This window comes from Natrix helvetica (assembly GCF_964273705.1).
Source record: "Natrix helvetica genome assembly, chromosome: 5".
Taxonomy (NCBI): Eukaryota; Metazoa; Chordata; class Lepidosauria; order Squamata; family Natricidae; genus Natrix; species Natrix helvetica.
The window spans coordinates 55966820-55984934 of record NC_138551.1 but is presented as its reverse complement, the minus strand read 5'-3'; the positions used below and the strand labels follow the sequence as shown (position 1 = coordinate 55984934).

Below are 18115 nucleotides of genomic sequence, written 5' to 3'. Positions count from 1 at the left end.
ATTGGGAAGGAGCGGAGAGGGAGCCCCCGCTTTTACACTTCCGCCGAGTCACGTGAGCCGAGCTCCCGTTTGAACGCGGGTTTCTCGGCCTTGCGTGCTCTCGCGAGCGTTGGCTTCCGTCCTCCGGCTTGTGGTTCGTGGTCGCTAGGAGCCGCAGGAAGGCAAGCGCGCGCAGTTTCCCTGAGGCCTGCCGGGAGTAAGGAGAGAAGCCCTTCTGCGTGCGAAGGCCAAGGTGAGAGGCTGCCCTTTTCTCCGTCCGCTTCCCCGATTTGGACGCAAAGGGAACGGAAGGACGAGCTCTGAACGCCCGTCTCTCTGAGAGCGGGGAGCCGTCTTTGTTCTTCCCCGGTTTTCAGGCCCCTCCTTCCCCTTTTCCTGCCTGTATTCTTCGGTGCTTGGCGCATTCTCTCTTCTGCCTAGGCCCATTCCTTGGACTCCCTTCCTGGGTGGCTAGCCCTCAAGTTTAGCCCAGGAGTAATAATATCCAGGGACAGACGCTTCGCACCCTGTTCCTGGTTTTTAGGTTTATGGGGAAATAGACGTCGTCTTTCCTCCATCCTTAATCCCTTCTCCCGTATTAAGCAGCTCCTCCAAGGCCTCTTTTATTCTCCGAAAGATGCCTTTGGTTCTGTCTCCCTTGTTTTCTTCTTTCTCCCACTGTGTTCTCGGTGGAATCTTTGTTGCCACAGCTCCTGATTTTGTAAACATTTCCCCCCTATTTTGTTACATACATTTGTAACTGGCTGTACTTAGAAATAATGAAGGGCGTTTAATGCATTTAACTAGGGGGTCACGTTTGTTTTCAATGGAATAAGGTTCAGGCATACAGCGTTTAAAATGGGTGCGTTATTTTTTGCCCTCTCCCCAGAAAAAAGCAGTAATCCTGGCTTAAATAAACTGCTGGTTTATGTGTTTCAGAAAATAACAGCTAGGTTTGCTATAAAGCCAAATTCGTGAATTGTACAGTTATTTTTTCACAGGAAAATCCCTCTTTAAATGATTAATATTAGCTGTATTATTAATTATTAACTATTCATATTAACTATATATAATAACACTTTAGATGCTGGCAAATTAACTGCAGCCTCTTTTATCAGTACGTAATACATCAGCTTGGTTTTTACTGATTTTCTATTTCTAATATTTCTATATTTTATCTTTGTCATTACTATAAGGACTATTACTACTACATTCCTGTCTGACATCCAGGTTGAAAGGAAGGACTGCTACATTTTTGTGTTATCCTATAAAAGATTGATGAATTTGATTTGCTACTGGGTTTTATGTTTTCAAAGTGAGCAGTGCTTTTTGAAACAGGTGCCTCAATCCCATCTATTACCTACAGACTAGTAGAAGATTTTGTTGAAAATGAAACATTCCTAGAGGCAGAATGCCAGCTTTTTTATCTTTTACTTGTCAGTAACATCAGGAAAGCAATGGTTCCCTGCATCTATGCTTGGGAAGTAAGGTTTCTATGGATTGCACAAAATGCAAGAGTGTTTTCCTTGCTAGAAACTTAGCATTGGAAGAATGGTGGAATAAAAAGCTTCAGTATTATACATTTAGGATTTCTTACTGTATCTTTGACAAATGACTACACACTATTTTAAATAATGAAAAGCAGGCAATCCGGTGTCTGTATAAACTTGGGATAGATGGCTTCATTTCTCCAAAGATTTTGTATTAGAGCTCCTATGACCTATCACTATGACCCCAGAAAAAAAAGGATATATAAAGATGCTTTCAACTAATGTTGGAAATATGGAAAACGTGAAGTGTCATTTGACTATGTACAGTGGAGTTGTGAAACAATCAAAACATTGGGTACAAATACATATAATGATGGAAGGAATATTAAAGATCAACACTGAAATGAAACCAGAACTTTATGGATAGCCAATTAGAAAAGACTTGTGAGAGATTGGATTTTTACCTGGTAACTGAAGTAAGATTATGAGCAAAGTTTGAAATATGTAGAGTGGAAGAAATGGATTGTCAAGATAATGGAGTTAGCAGAAATGGCAAAATTGATCTGTTTGATCAGGGGTGAGGCAATAATACTTTTGGACTTTTTGTTCAAAATGGCGATTTCCTTATTTCAAAAGGTTAAATATGGGAAGAAAGGAAGTACCATGCTCCTTATAGAGCAGCGATTCTCAACCTGTGGGTCGCGACCCCTTTGGGGATCGAATGACTCTTTCACAGGGGTTGCCTAAGACACAGGCGCATGCTGCCTTCTTCTCTCTGACGGCCGCCTGGTTAAAAAGCCATTCCCCGTGGCGGTTTTCCCTGGGGGGTTCCGCAGAACATCCCAAGACCGATGCCACCACATCTGCCCTCTTCGGGACAGGCCCTCTTCAGAAGGACGAGACCCGGGTGGTCTCCTTCACGTTCCTTGCCTTCCAGCTGCGGCCCCACACCGTGGAAAACATGGGCGCGCGCACGCACCACACAATTACAGCCCAGAGCAGGACTGAAACCCCTCTCCCAACTGGCCCTTCCTCCCTCCGAGGGCTTTGGGGGAAAGCTTCTGCAGAAGCCTGGGTGAGTGAGAACAAATTCCTATCGTTACGAAGTCTCTGACACTGTAATTGTATGGGGGGGCGCCTATGTTTTCCACATCGTGGAGCCGCGGCGAGGCTCTGGGCAGCTGGTAATTACTCCGGAGCCCATCATGTTCCTCGTCTTCCCAGATGGGCTCCGGAATCATCGCCGGCCACGCAGAGCCTCGGCAAGGCTCCACACTGTGGAAAACATAGGCGTGCCCCCCCCCCCCCCGGCACAATTACAGCCTCGGAGTCTTTGTTAACGGTGGGAACTTGTTCTCACTTGCCTGGGCTTCTGCAGAAGCTTCCCTCCAAAGTCCTCTGAGGGAGGAAGGGCCAGTTGGGAGAGGGGCTTTGATCCTGCTCCAGGCTGTAATTACGTGCAGTGTGCGCGCGCCTATGTTTTCTATGGTGTGGGGCCGTGGACGGAAGATGAATGCGAGGGGGACCAGAGGGGCCTCGTCCATCTGATTAGGACCCATCCCTGAAGAGGGGAGATGTGGTGGCATCGGTCTTGGGATGTTCTGCGGAGCCCCCCAGGGAAAAATGCCGCAGCCATGTATTTTTAACCACATATTTTGGTTCTATGACTGCAGAATGCTGCAAAAAATCATAAATGCAGCCCAGTTGTTGAGTGTTTCAAATGTGATTGGAACACTCGACAAGGTGACTACAGTATGTGTGTCTGTGTGTGTGTGAGAGAGAGAGAGAGAGAGTGAGTGAGAGAGGGGGGGGAGGGAGGAAGGGAGAGACAGACAGAGAGAGAGACACACACACAGAGTGAGTGATTGAGTGAGTGAGAGACAGACACACATACACACACAGTGACAGACAGACAGACAGACAGATACACAAAACGGAGAGAGAGACAGACAGACAAAGAAACACACACACAGTGACAGATGGAGGGAGGAGAGAAAGAGAGTGATACACAGAGAGAGAGAGAGACAGACACAGAGAGAATGACAGATAGAGACAGAGGGAGGGAGAGAGAGAGAGAGAGACAAAGCCACAGAGAGACAGACAGAAAGAGAGAAAGGAAGAAAGAAAAAGAAAGTGGGAGAGAGAGATGAAAGAAAGAAAGAAAAAGAAAGAAAGAAAAAGGGAACTTATGACCACAATTGAACCCAAAATTTTGGTTGCTAAGCAAGAGCGTCGTTAAGTGAGTTTCACCACATTTTGTGCAACTGTGCAACAAGTTAGATGCACCGAACAATGCTCTGCTATTTCACATTGCACATACTGTCGCAAAATGTAGCAATGTAGTTTACTGTTGTTATATTAAGACTTACCCATGCTACATCATGCTTCAAGACAAAATTTCATTTATTTGTAATTGAAAATACAGTATTTCGCAATATATAATTACATATTGTTTTTGTGATTAATCACTATGCTTTAATTATGTTCAATTTGTAATAGTGAAAATACATCCTGCATATCAGATGTTTACATTACAATTCATAACAGTAGCAAAATTACAGTTATGAAGTAGCAACGAAAATAATTTTATGTTCAGGGGTCACCACAACATGAGGAACTGTATTAAAGGGTCGTGGCATTGGGAAGGTTAAGAACCACTGTTATAGAGGTAGGAAAAATAAAGTTTCTTAGTGACTGCTCCCAAAAAAATTGGGAGTTACTTATTTATATCTCTTTTCTTTTTCCTTTATTTAACCAACTTTTCACACATATTTATCTGCTCTTTTTCTTACCCTTACTTCATGTTTATTTTTATTTCTATATAAATCGTTAATAGCACGTAGCCTATCGCCATATTTCTGGGGAATTATAAGTGTAGTCTAAAACATTTGGAGACTTATGTAACTTGCATTATTTGAAGTACATTCATTGCAAAATTCCATTCTGCTCAATATTGTACTTCATTGTTCCTCTTTGCAAGTTTCTGTTAATATTAAAAATAGTAGCCTATCAAGCAGCACTGTTTTCATTTCTAGGCAGAAAATGTTTGTATATGCAAAAAGCTTTTTATAGACCTACAAATTGGTAGTAGAAAGGTAATTCTAGGTTTTGTTTTTGTGGTTATTACCAGAATTAAAAGAATGACTCTCTTGTAGCCTAGTAAATCTATGTCTCTCAAATCTACGTCATATGAAACTTGAGTCTAATTAATATACAAATGGATTTTTCTAATACCTTCTGAAACAATGTCTGCTTTACTCATATTTTTCGCTTAAATGTTATTTTTTTTAACAAAGAAGATAAGTTTGTATGTCAAACTTTTGAGCATCTGTATAGTGCTAATAAAACTATTTTCTTTCTATTGGGATTTTTATTATTAAATCATTTTTAATCATGTCCAGTTTCTAGTTCGGATATCAGCATATTGAGGTTGATGTATAAATAACCATCCAAAAATATATAAATTTATATTACTCTTTCATAATTACTAACTATGCTAATTACAAAGATTTATAGTATTCAGCCTGATAATCTCAATTCATTTTATCTTATGGTGTCAAATACAGAACAACAAGGGGTTTGAAATAAAATTCTTAATTAATAAATAAATGAATAATCTGGCCATTAAATTGTACATACTATTAATTTGGTTTATATTATAGCTTCTTTTTATTTTTGTAGATGTCAGAAGACCTGGCAAAACAATTAGCTAGTTATAAAGCTCAGTTACAGCAAGTTGAAGCTGCTTTGACAGGAAATGGAGATAATGAAGATTTATTAAAACTCAAGAAAGATTTGCAGGTGAGAACTGAGAAGAAATAATTTGCTAATTGAATGTTTCCTATATAGAGAAGAGCTCTGCAGAATGGCATTTGACTGCTTCTGAAGACCATCTGCTAGGAGACTAGTGGATATCTTTGCGAAGTTGGTTAGCCACTATGAGAGACTGCTGGAGTAGATGGTCCAGGGGTCTGAACTAACAAGGAACTGCTTATGTTTTTATGTTTGTAATAGTAGTATCTTAATCAGAATGTGTTCCAAAATAAGATTAAGGTTTAATTAAGTATAAAGTAGTAAATTAATTATTATGTAAATATTAATAAGTTTTTCTTATGGATTAAATTAGCTTCAGAAAAACTAGGGCTATCATTTGCTTAAAAGGATTGTACCGTGTTTCCCCGAAAATAAGACAGGGTCCTATTTTCTTTTGCCTCACGAAATATGGCCTTGGGCTTATTATAGGGGGAGGGCTTATTGTTTTGGGGTTGCCGGGCAGCTGTTCCCTGAAGATCCGGGCACAGCCTCAGGGACAAAGCAGCCATGAGGTGACCACGCTCACGAGCAACCTCCCGGCAAACCCCCTCTCCAGCTGGGCAGAGCACCATTCACTGACCTAGGGGGTATCCCCAATGCGCCAAGGCATGTGGCACTCTGCCCGCTCCCCAGCTCCCGCGGCTTGGCCCATTAGGGATACCCACTAGGTCAGTGCATGGAGCTCTGCCTGGCTGGAGAAGGGGGTTGCACGAGCGCCTGTTCCTCCCCCAGCAAGCATGCCACCCAGCCTCACCATGCCTTGGCCCAGCTCTCCCTGCAGCTCCAAGCATAACTTCTTCTCCGGCTTCCAAACTCCAAAACCGGGCTGCCGAGTCTTCCAGCAGCGGCCACTCTAGGAGTGCGCGGTATGGTTGTGGTCCGGCTGCCGGACAGAGAGTCTTTCAGCAGCCGGCCCACAACCATAGAGTGCACTCCTAGAGCAGTCGCTGCTGGAAGACTCGCCAGCCGAGTTTTGGAGTTTGGAAGCCGGAGAAGAAATTATGCTCGGAGCGCGACGGCCTGGCTCTGCAGGGAGAGCTGGGCCAGAGCATGGTGAGGCTGGGAGGCGTGCTTGCTGGGGGCAGAACAGGTGCTCGCGCAACCCCCTTCTCCAGCCGGGCAGAGCTCCATGCACTGACCTAGGGCAGTGATGGCGAACCTTTTTTGGCTCGTGTGCCAAAAGTAGGAGCGCAGGGGGGTCGATTGCGGGCGTGCCGCACCCATAATGCAACGCGCGACACCCCCCCCAGTGCGCATGCGCCCACAACGTGCAACCCCCCCCCATTTTTACATGCTTTTTTCGCCCTCCCCAGGCTCCAGGGGCTTTATAGGAGCCTGGGGAGGGTGAAAGGAGCCTCCCCCAACCCCCCGGAGGCCCTCCGGAGGCTTCAGGGACCGTCCGGAGGCTTCCCTAAAGCCTTCGGAGCGTTTAAAACCACCCTCTGAGCAAACCGGAAGTGACTTCCAGATTGCTCGGAGGGTGGTTTTAAGTGCTCCGAAGGCATCAGGGAAGCCTCGGACGGTCCCTGAAGCCTTTGGAACGCTTAAAACCACCCTCCGAGCAAACCGGACTTCCGGGTTGCTCGGAGGGTGGTTTTAAGCGCTCCAAAGGCGTCAGGGAAGCCTCGGACGGTCCCTGAAGCCTTCGGAACGCTTAAAACGACCCTCCGAGCAATCCGGATGTCACTTCCGGTTTGCACGGAGGGTCGTTTTAAGCGTTCCGAAGGCTTTAGGGAAGCCTCCGGGGGGACGGGGGAGGCTCTTTTCGCCCTCCTCAGGCTCCTATAAAGCCTCTGGAGCCTGGGGAAGGCGAAAAATAGCTTTTAAAAAGGTGAAGTCAGCTGGCCAGCGCGCGCATGCGCGCTGGCCAGCTGACAGGCAGCGCCTCGCGTGCCCTGACAAATGGCTCCGCGTGCCATAGGTTCACCATCATTGACCTAGGGGGTATCCCTAATGTGCCAAGCCGCGGGAGCTGGGGAGCAGCCAGAGAGCCATGTGCCTTGGCACCTTAGGGATACCCCCTAGGTCAGTGAATGGCGGTCGCTTGTGAGCATGGTCATCTCATGGCTGCTTCGCCCCTGAGGCTGTGCCCGCCTCTTTGGGAGCACTTGCAAGGGAGCAGCTGCCTAGCAACCCTCCCCTCCAGCCAGGCAGAACGCCACTCCCCAACATAGCGGTATCCCAAAGGCAGCAAGCAATGTGAGCGCCTCCCCCCCGTCCCATGGCTTGGCGCCTTTGGGATACCGCTAGATTGGTGAGCGGTGTTCTGCCTGGCCAGAAGGGAGGTTGTCCAGGGGGCTTATTTTCGGGGGTGGGCGTATATTTTTGCCCATGCGAAAAATGTGGCAAGGCGTTAGTTTCAGGACAGGTTATATTTTCGGGGAAACACAGTAGTCTACAATCGCATAAGTATGATTATAAATAAAAATATTTTGAAGTCTAGTTTAGTATTATACATTATATAAAGTATCATTTTAAAGTAATTTTGTTCTGGGTAAGAGCATATTGAAAACACATTTTAAGCTAGTATTTGCCATCTTTCTGATCTATTTTTAATGAGTCATTTTTCACAGTATCTTTTTTGAGTGTTAAAATATCCCCAGTTATACTATCCTACAGCAGTCAGTTAAGCAGGGATTGTTTAATGTGTGATGTGCTCACTAAGGGAAATACATTCAAATGGTAAGATTCTGAAATCACATAGGCTTTGTGAATTTTTAACAATTTTTTTAAAATGCTGTGTAGCTTGTAATTCAAAGGTGACTAACATTTGAATTAATCATAGTTCAACTTTAGGGTGCATAAAAACACAGCGGGGTGAAAGTCATAATAGAGTACATTTTTAAAAAGATGAGTAATAGTAAAATTATTTAAATATTTTTGTATGAAAATATTCTGTTTACATCCATTTTTGCATCACAACCTATTTCTTTTTTTCCCTTTCATTGGGTCAGATTTGATCAATATTTCAAAAACGGCTTTTTGACTTTTTTTTTTTCATGCACTATAGCCCTTCGAAAACCGTTATCTTTTAGGGTCCCTGCGGAAATAAAATTAATTATTTCATTGGAGTTAAAGTTTGGCAAAATATGCCACTTTTAATCATTACAATTTTACCCATATATCAAATAAAACAACTTCAATAGAAACCATTGCATTGGAAATAAGCAAAAGGACCCAATAAAATGTAAAGCCTTATTTTTGATGAGAAGGGTGACTTGTTGGTTTCATAATTGATAAAAGCTGGGTTTCATTTTGAAAGCAGTCAGTCTAACTCAAAAATTGTGGAAAAGAAGAAAGAAGTAGGTTTGTATTGCCTTAAATCAGTTCTGTTACAGTGCTGTTATTAATGTTTCAATTTTCATAAAGTTTCTTTTTATATTCTCTCCCAATCCAGTGACAGTGACATAAGTCCAATATTGACATTTCCCTTTTAGATTTATTCTTGTAAATATCTCTCCCATTTAGGAGAGGTCAGAGTTTTGCATAGAAGTCTTGGATCTTCACACCTGGTCAATCCTTCTTTTAAAAAAAAATGCAGTGGGTCATTCACAGCCTCTGGGTTGCACCCCACACTTTAAGAAACACTGGTGTAGATAAGTAGCCCCAACATAGCTGGATCCGACTAGTTGTGGAAAGGTTATGTTGTGTACCTTCAGTAGATAATGATAATCTGTTAAAAATGCAGGTACAATAGTTTTTTACAGATGTTCTATTTAAAACTGTTTTAAAACTTTTTACGTTACACACACACACCGTATTTTTCGCTCTATAAGACGCACCCCCCCCTCCCCAAAAGGTGGATTGTGCTGGTCCTTTGGTGAATAGAAGCCAGGCTGCAGTGGTGGAGTCCTTTTACAGTGCTGAATCCTGCTGCTTCTGTCTTTGTCATTGCCGCCTCTTCTGTCTCTTTTCCACAGTGCAGGAGTCAAGAGCTGGCTTATGAGAGGACACCTATCTGGTCCTTTCAGGCTCCGCCTGATTTTTTTTTTCTTCTTGTTTTCCTCCTCTAAACTCAGGTGCATCTTATGGTCTTACAGTATGAAAAAAATGGGGGGGGGGTGCACGCGTGCACACGCACATTTAAAAGTTTGGTTATTCCTGCTTTAGCACAGAATCTGAAAATCCCAATTATTTTGCCTATTTTATTGAAGTATGTTTTATATATATTAAAATTGTATTTTGCTGCTTCCTAGAATACATAGATATTTTGTGCCTAATTATTTTTAATAAAAAAATGTAAAAACAACAACAACCCAGAATACTTTTCTTATTTCTTATTCTTTCTGCTTCTGTTATATTAGCTGAAATATAATGATATGATACAGAATGAGATATTTGTACGAAATTGTTCATATATGCTATGAATATAGTGTGATATTTCCTAAGAAATATTAAAAAAGACTAGGCTATGTAATATTTCAGATTCAATTCTAAAATTACTTAAAAGTCTACGGAGACATGAGTGCCTTTCATTAAAACAGGCAAGTCTTTTCCTAGGATTAGGAAAAGGCAGTTGTTACATGAGTCATGCAGTAGTTGGCAGGTTGACCATATTTTCCTAGTAAAGAGATGCTGCTACTTTAAGGGCTGCAGCCGAGGGCTGTATTTGCTATCTCATTGACTTTGGGGCACCTTTTAGGGATTGACTTTGAAATATTGTACTGTAAATAAAGTTTTGTGTGCTTTCAGACTGTTACTGTATACACTGCAATTGGTAAATACTTTTCAAAAGTTGTGGGTATAAGGGAGAGATACTTAATGTTTAAATTATTGCTTTTTTCTGCCATCAGGAAGTTATAGAGCTAACTAAAGACCTCCTTTCAACACAACCTTCAGAAACTCTTGCAAATTCTGATAGTTCTGCGTCTGCCCTCCCCAGTCACACTTGGAAAGTTGGAGACAGATGTATGGCAATATGGAGTGAAGATGGACAGTAAGTGTAGAAAACAAGTTCTGTACAGTTACATGAAATAATACAATTTCATGGTAAGATACTTCCCTTTGGTTTATATTCTCCCCGTCTCCATCATGGTAAACACCAGCTTGGCAAAAATAGTAATGTACAGTAGTCAGTTCTGGTGTCTTTTAAATTATAATTTGTCATCAGCCAGTATAATGACCAAAGTATGGAGAGTACCAAGATGAGGATGGCTAGTTAAAGGGAGTGCAGGTATAAATATGTATCTTAAACAAATAGATTATTTGGGAACATATAGTGTTAGTAAACTCCAATTTTGCTTAGTTTGTAGCCTATATTAATACAATTTCTAATAACTTAAAATTTGGAATACAGTAATGGAGTGATAACACTTTTCATTACTAATTGAGAGGAAAATGCTAAGAATATGATTTGGAGAAAAAAATGGAGCCATGGGAAAAGAGTAGTGCATATCAGAAGAGAAGAAGCCAAAGAAGAATCTGCTGTCCATGCCAATTTTTCTTTCTTTATAACAAACACATTTTTAAAAAATGAAAGGATTGGGCTCAGAAATGGCAGATTACTTTGTTTACTGTTATATGTTCATATAGAAGAATGGTACTTTGAAAAATGTCTTCTCTCTGTGTTGCTTTGACGCCATTATAAGGCTCAATCCTTCTGCGATTCTCAGGTAGTCCTAAACTTACAACCATTCATTTATGACCGTTCAGAATTACAACGGCATAAAAAATAGTGACTTACAACCAGTTCTCACGTTTACAACTGATGTAGACATGTGATCAAAATTTGGGTGCTTGGCAACTGGCATGCTACAGTTGCAGTAACCCAGGATCATGCAACAGTTGCAGCGTCCTGGAACCATGTGATCCCCACCTGCAACCTTCCCAATTAACCTCTGACAGAGTCAATGACAGAAGTCTGATTCACTTAACAACCACATGATTCAGTTAACAACTACAGTGATTTGCTTAACAACCATGTCAAAAAGTTGTAAAATTGGGTATGACTCACTTAACAATTGTCATGCTTAACAAGGGAAATTCTGGTTTCAATTGTGGTCATAAGTTGAGGACTACCTACATTGTAGGGAGCAGACAGAGTTGAAGGCATCAAACCAAATCTCTGACAGGAGTATTTCTTTCCTCCAAAATAATTAGGGAAGGGAATACTGTAGCTGGAGAGTATTCTTTTTACAATAAAAGACTCAATGTATGATGGAGTGAGCAAAAGGCAAGCTTTGATTCCTGAGCTTAACGCTAATATTAATGAGCTGCCTTTTTAGTGGCCTATGGAATTCTTCCATCTGAAGGAAATTACTGTTTTATTCATTTTATTGATTAAATATAATATGCCACTCATCTTGCATCCTTTTTTCTCAACAATAACAATTCTATTATGTGTTGGTTTCTATTTTTGTTACTTAGATGACATAGTTTCAATGTTCAGTTTCCTTATGGCCACTGAAGTATAGATCGCATTTGCAGTTTCCAAAAGCTGCAGAGAGTGGAGTGTCAAGGGTCACTCTAGTGTGTTGAACTAAACTGTTTAGACTTTTGAGATGGCTTAGTGGAATAGGAAAGAAAAAGTGATGCTTTGCAGAGTTCAAAATGAGGAGAATGACTTGATTTGGGAGCAGCCAAGAGTTTTCCCGGGGCTGAAGTGGGTACCTGAATTTTTTTGAAGCTAAAGGGTCCATTTTGACCAGGAGAATTTCTGCAACCTTAACTAAGACAGATAGACCGTACAATTCCTCGGATATTCCGGAAGCAAAAAAATTGGTATTACAGCCAGTTAATCTAGTAGCTAAGGCATCAGACTAGAAACCAGGAGACTGAATTATAGTCCCGCCTTAGGCATGAGAACTGACTGATTTTGTACCAGTCTCAGTCCAGTTCACCTCACAGAGTTGTCGTGAGGAAAAAGATAGGAAGAAGGAATATTAGTATGTTTGCCACCTTGAGTAATGTTAAAATAATAAAATAGGATATAAATTAATTAGGGAAGCAGTATGCAGTTTGGAGCGTGAATTGTACACTTACAAAATACATATATACGTATTTTAATGTATGATTATATTAGATTATTTTGAGGTGAGGTGACAGAAAAAAACTGGATAACCACCTTTATAATCTATATTATTGCCACTAATAGATCACAATTATTGTCATGATTTTCTTAAGTATGTTCTTTGAATATCAGTAATTCTGTCTTTATTTCTAGGAAGAGATATGTCATTGTGATAGTTGTTAATTTAGAGTTTAACAGTGGAATCCTATACATAATTGCTCAGAAATAAATCCTATTTTATTCAATAGGGTTAAGATCAACATGAGTTAACTCATGCTAAGAAAGTAAATGTAAATGAATGCCATAAAAGAATAACTCTCAGAATTACATTGTCTATTTCAATCCACTGTCAATCAGAAATATATTGAAATGTAATCATTGCATGTTTAAATTTTGCAGGGTTGAGTCTTAAACCTTTACTCACATGCTTACAGCCATGATATCTTTACAGGTGTTATGAAGCTGAAATTGAAGAGATAGATGAAGAGAATGGTACAGCTGCAATCACGTTCTCAGGATATGGTAATGCTGAAGTCACACCTCTACTCAATTTGAAGCCTGTGGAAGAGGGAAGGAAAACAAAGGAAGATAGTGGCAACAAGCCTATGTCCAAGTAAGTGATGGAAATTGTTTCTATTGTTTAATGCATGGTATTCAATCTAAAAAAAGTGCTGCAATTGAAATGTTGATGGGTACCCTCATTCAGAAAGTACATATAGATAAGGTTGAAGATAAATATTTTTTTTAAAAAAAAATAAAAAAATAAATTCAAACCCATGTAGGTGTTCTGGCTATATGTGTGTGCTAATTAAGCAGGATAATTTGGGCTGAATTTGGCTGCATGAGACAAAGTAAAATCCCCCTGAATCACCTTCAAATGAGCAGGGAAAGTTTGTGAATTGTTTGCAGAACTGTAAAAGGGCTGCATTGCTTTGTAATATACAAAGACAATGGGGAGGGGGGAGTGAAGTGGAAATGATAGGTGTACCATCTAATCATAGGATTTTGTTCATCTGCTGCGGCTCATTTCCACACAGAAACTATGACACTATGGAGGCCTGCAGTGTGTTGTAACTTACATCATTATGTAACATTGGTGCTGTTCTTCTCTATTCTGCCATAGTGCCAGGTAGACATTGAGACCTGTTGAAGGGCATTTCCTTTGGAAGTTGGTTGCAGCCACCCAAGCAAACTTGTGAAAACTATAAAGTTGTTGCCCACTGCAGTGCATTAATCTTCTCAAAGAGCCATGAGGTTTCCCCTTAGAAAACTCCACTCATAGATCACCAGTTCCTGATATAGGAATCCATTGGCTTTATCAAGGATATGAATGTGAATTGGGAAGAGAAAATCCTTATTGTCACCACCATCACTTCCACCACCTTCCTTTGTAAAGATTTCTATTTTATCAAATACCTTAACATAAGTAGAAGTTGGCAAAATGTAACCAAATAGTAAGTAGTATAATTATAATCACTTTTCTAAAATAAAATAAATCAGTATTTAAGGAACCTATCTGTAACTTTTCTACACGTTTCTTTAAAATTAGTTTTCATTATTTCAGTAAACATATGTAGCAGTGAACTAATATCATGCCGTTCTGTAGAGGTGTAAAGAAGTTTCAGCCATTTGTGATTTTTTTTCCTGTTAATCAGTGGACGGCATATGTTTTATACTAATTTTTTGCAAAATCAAAACAGGCATCTACTACTTTGGAACTGAATGTGTAGCACCTAAATTCAGGATTATGTTGACTGTTCAAATCAGTCTTCTGTAATTTGATTCTGTCTGTGGATAATGGAATTTATTCCGGGTTCAGAAAGATTGAACTATAACAAATGCTATTAGCTGTAAAGCTTGTGTTTGCTCTATGGCTGAAGTTTTTTAATAAGAATTTGATGAATAAAAGAAATCCTGTAACACTCAATCAGGATTAAGTATTTTCTATACAAAGTGCTTTAGGCTTGTGAAAAAATGTACTTACCTTGGAACAAATTTTGAATTAGTTCTAGAGTTGTTCCATTTGCAAGAAGTAACTGACTAGCTTCAGCTGACTTCTAAAAGAGCTTTGTTAGTAGTGTATGAAAGTAGGATTGCTGTGCTTTATTGAAACTTGCAATGCACAGATTGCTTTACAGAAGGAATGACAGCACTCTCTGCAGCTGGAGAATGAAATAGGCGTGGACAGCTGAAGCCCATTGTACTGAGTTTGTCTTTACATTCACCTAGTCCAAGGTGAGACTCTCTTAATGAGTGTATCCTTGCTTTTGTCTACGTGTCTGAGAATAAAAGTGAATTTATAACAAATTAGGTTAGGTAACTAGGTTATGAACTACCTAAGTAACCTTCAGTGATATTTTACTTTTTAGAAAAGAAATGATTGCTCAGCAACGAGAATATAAAAAGAAGAAAGCTTTGAAAAAGGCCCAGCGTATCAAAGAACTAGAACAGGAACGAGAAGATCAGAAAGTCAAATGGCAGCAGTTCAACAATAGAGCATATTCAAAAAACAAAAAAGGCCAGGTGCGTATCTTAGTGTATTGGTGGTATAGAGTTATGACAACCAGGTTGCTATGATGGTCACTAGGCTGGAAACCAGATTGTGACTCTTAGTTCTGTCTTAGGCAGAAAGAGCCAACTAGATGACTTTGAACCAGCCATTTTCTTTCAGCCTTATAAGAAAGAAATGACAAACCATTTCCTGAAAATCTTTCCAAAAGAAATATAGAGATTTCGTAATAGCATTTTTTTCATACTTTTAACAGTTTGGGGTAATTTGCAATTTTACAAGATAAATTAATAGAAAAGTTAAAGATGCAGGGTTATAAAGCTCTAGGGCAAAGAGGTAAGCAAAATATTTTGAATTCCAGTAGTTCTGAGACTAAAATAGATGTAGTGATCACCCCAGAGTTATTTGGTGTTTAGAATAGCTCTATAGTTTGAATTTGAACCTGTTATTTTGAGTTCAGAATATTTCCAAAATAATCAAAGGAGCCTGTTCACAGAACATTTTTAATTTGAAATGTTTTGCATGACAAGGCTTTTATTCTGTTATAATCCATAATGATGTTTTGTGTATCTCAGATTGTTAAGTTTTCTGTGGCCCAGTGAAATATAATGTAATCAATCTCTTTGCATAGAAATAAGCCAAATAGATAAAATTTATATGATTCAGGAATACTTAATCACTGATAAACTGCATTATTGTTACAGTAATTTATTATTTGTTGCATTTTGAAAGTAATTAAAATTGTATTTTTAATTTGTTCCATAGGTAAAGCGGAGCATCTTTGCTTCTCCTGAGAGCGTTACAGGAAAGGTTGGCGTTGGGACTTGTGGAATTGCAGACAAACCTATGACACAGTATCAAGATACATCGAAGTACAATGTCAGACATTTGATGCCCCAGTAATTAAGGGGGAAATTGACATATTTGCAGGGCTTTACATTTATCTTTTTATTGTTATATTTTTCTAACAGTAAACAATTGGTGCGTAATGAAAATGGTGTTGCCATCACTTGGCTTTTGCTGGTACAAGCCTTAATTATTACAAATATTCACATGACCCCGTTATTGTTCTAAAATTTTGTATAGATATGCACAAGTTAGAGTGTTGAAGAAATGCCCTTTGCAATATTTTGAAGCCTTCAATCTGATACAGTGTCTTTACTCAGGCACATACTGAGAATACTGCCAAGCAAACAAGGATATAATAAAATAATTATCCCATAGTTTTGTTCTGTTTGATGTCTAACAGTCCTGTTACCTTCCTACAAGAGCACTATTGTTTTTTATTCAGAAATAATTCAGTTGAAATATTTATTGGGATTTTACTCTGATTAAATATAGACTGGAATGTGCTGAAAGGAAGGGTTTTTCATCTGAAAAAGCAGAACCCTATATCTACAATCTTGGAAAAGATAGCTAAACAGAATTTAGGCTTAACAATGACTGTTTCCTCAAGATGAGGGTTTGGTCCCAAATCACACATCCTTTCATTAGTGCTGTGTGATTATCCAATGGTTTAACTAGCATCAAAATGTATCATAACTTCCTAAGACAGTCCAAACCTGTTACAAGAACTTGGAGATTCCCCCACCCTAATTACATATGAGACCTTAATATTGAGTATGGAGTATCTTAGAAACCTGCCAAACATTTTGTTATAGTTAAAAAAAACTCATGAGTGACAGTGAGTTTTCTTGTCTCTCTGGAGTGAAAAAATATTAGGAACTGTATTGCGTTTCTAAAGATCAAATTTTGTAAGTCTGGAAAAAAGCAGGATATCTCCAGAAAAAAAAACATGCTTAGCACTGGCAAACTGGAAAGTGTATTTATAGAAGTTAAAGTTAATAAGGATTTAGTTATGAGCTGCATAAGTTTTCCTCAGTAATTTTCAAGGATGGACTAGCACTTTAAAACTGGGAGATATGAATTATACATTTGTAAGTTATTTCCATTGAAAACTTAATGGCTTATTGTGATGCAGTAATTTAACATACTGCAAAGAGTCATTTACTGCTTACTCAGTTTTACAGTTGATCCAGCTATACTTAAGTATAGTTGGTGTTGTCTCCCAATAATGCCACAATCCAACTGTATTACTTTAGCTGAACGTTCTTGATTTTATCTGGAAAACCATGTGTAAATGTTCAAACATTCTTGTCTCTTCTGGATGAAATTGCTTCCCTTCGCTGTGTGTAATGCTTAGGGTAGTAATGACATCTTTTAATCTTGCAAATGTGTTTGAGAGAAAAAGTTAATGTATAGCCCTGTATACAGTGTAGATAAATATTTTTGTAAAATATGGTGTTAATGAACAAGAGTGAATTTAGTTATTACTCTTATTAAATAATTCAGAAGTAATTCTTGCTCATTAATCTGGCCGTCATTGCTTATGTCTGTTACATTGTAGTTCCCTTTTGTAATTTGTTTTCTGAATTAAAATCAGGTAACATCAATACTTGTTGATACATTCATTAGTGAAAGTCTGCCAGTTTATCTGCATTTAAATCCATAACTAATAGATTATAATCCACCTATAGATTCTTCCCCTCAACAAAAAGGCAAAATAATTTTTATTACTGTGTTGATCTCAATTTTGTATGTAACTTTTATTAAAATAAAGTGTTTAAAATCTGTTTGCTATGTCCATAAAACCTTGTTAAAATGATTTGATAGAAGTTGATTTAGCATTACTAAAGAGGAGGAGAAATGGGTAACCCTGGTAGATTTTACCATTTATGAGGAAAATGCTCTTATAAAGGTATGATATGTCCTGGACCTGACTATATTTTGAGCCTTTGGGTACTAACTGAACAACATAGTTGCAAACGTTGTGTTATAAAATATTTTATAGATAAATAAGTACCTTCTTTATTTGGGAAAAGTAGTTTTTGAAATACACAAAGCTAGAATTGTTGGAAAAGAACAAACACAACTGAATTCACTAAAGGAGCTTAGGATCTGAGTCTGTAACTAATTCTTGTATCCATAATAGGTCTTAAGCTATTGCTTCTCTACAAAATTTTGTTACATCTTAGAAACCACTTCAAAAGCAACTTGTGATTCATCATGAAATTTGCTCCTCTGAGAATGCTGGGGAAAAACCAATTCGCAATTAATCTGTTTTATAGATGTTGAGCATGCAACCCAACATGGGCAGGTGCGTCCAGCACAGATGCTGCTGCTCCTGCACCCATGTGAAATGCTAGGTTATAATTCTCAAAGCATGTGAGCACTGGAGTTAAGCACTGTTGTGTTTTGGGAACTTCTATTAATATAGGTGATACCAGAAAGTAGAAAAGTAACAAAACTTATTTG

At 39.2% G+C, this 18115-nt stretch overlaps 1 protein-coding gene across 1 annotated transcript; it reads left to right on the top strand.

The window, feature by feature from the left end:
• The first annotated feature begins 51 nt into the window (after positions 1-51).
• SMNDC1 (survival motor neuron domain containing 1) lies at positions 52-17433 on the top strand. The gene is made up of 6 exons (XM_081955822.1): positions 52-232; positions 5151-5270; positions 10076-10218; positions 12743-12904; positions 14661-14814; positions 15566-17433. Exons 2-6 carry the CDS (start codon positions 5151-5153, stop codon positions 15701-15703), a joined length of 717 nt encoding a protein of 238 aa, XP_081811948.1. The 5' UTR covers positions 52-232; the 3' UTR covers positions 15704-17433.
• Positions 17434-18115: the final 682 nt, after the last annotated feature.

Coding starts and splice junctions, on each gene's coding strand:
- SMNDC1 (XM_081955822.1), top strand. CDS start 5,151: ATGTCAGAAGACCTGGCAAAACAATTAGCTAGTTATAAAGCTCAGTTA. Junction 10,219..12,742: donor ATATGGAGTGAAGATGGACA/GTAAGTGTAGAA, acceptor ATATCTTTACAG/GTGTTATGAAGCTGAAATTG. Junction 12,905..14,660: donor GGCAACAAGCCTATGTCCAA/GTAAGTGATGGA, acceptor TTTACTTTTTAG/AAAAGAAATGATTGCTCAGC.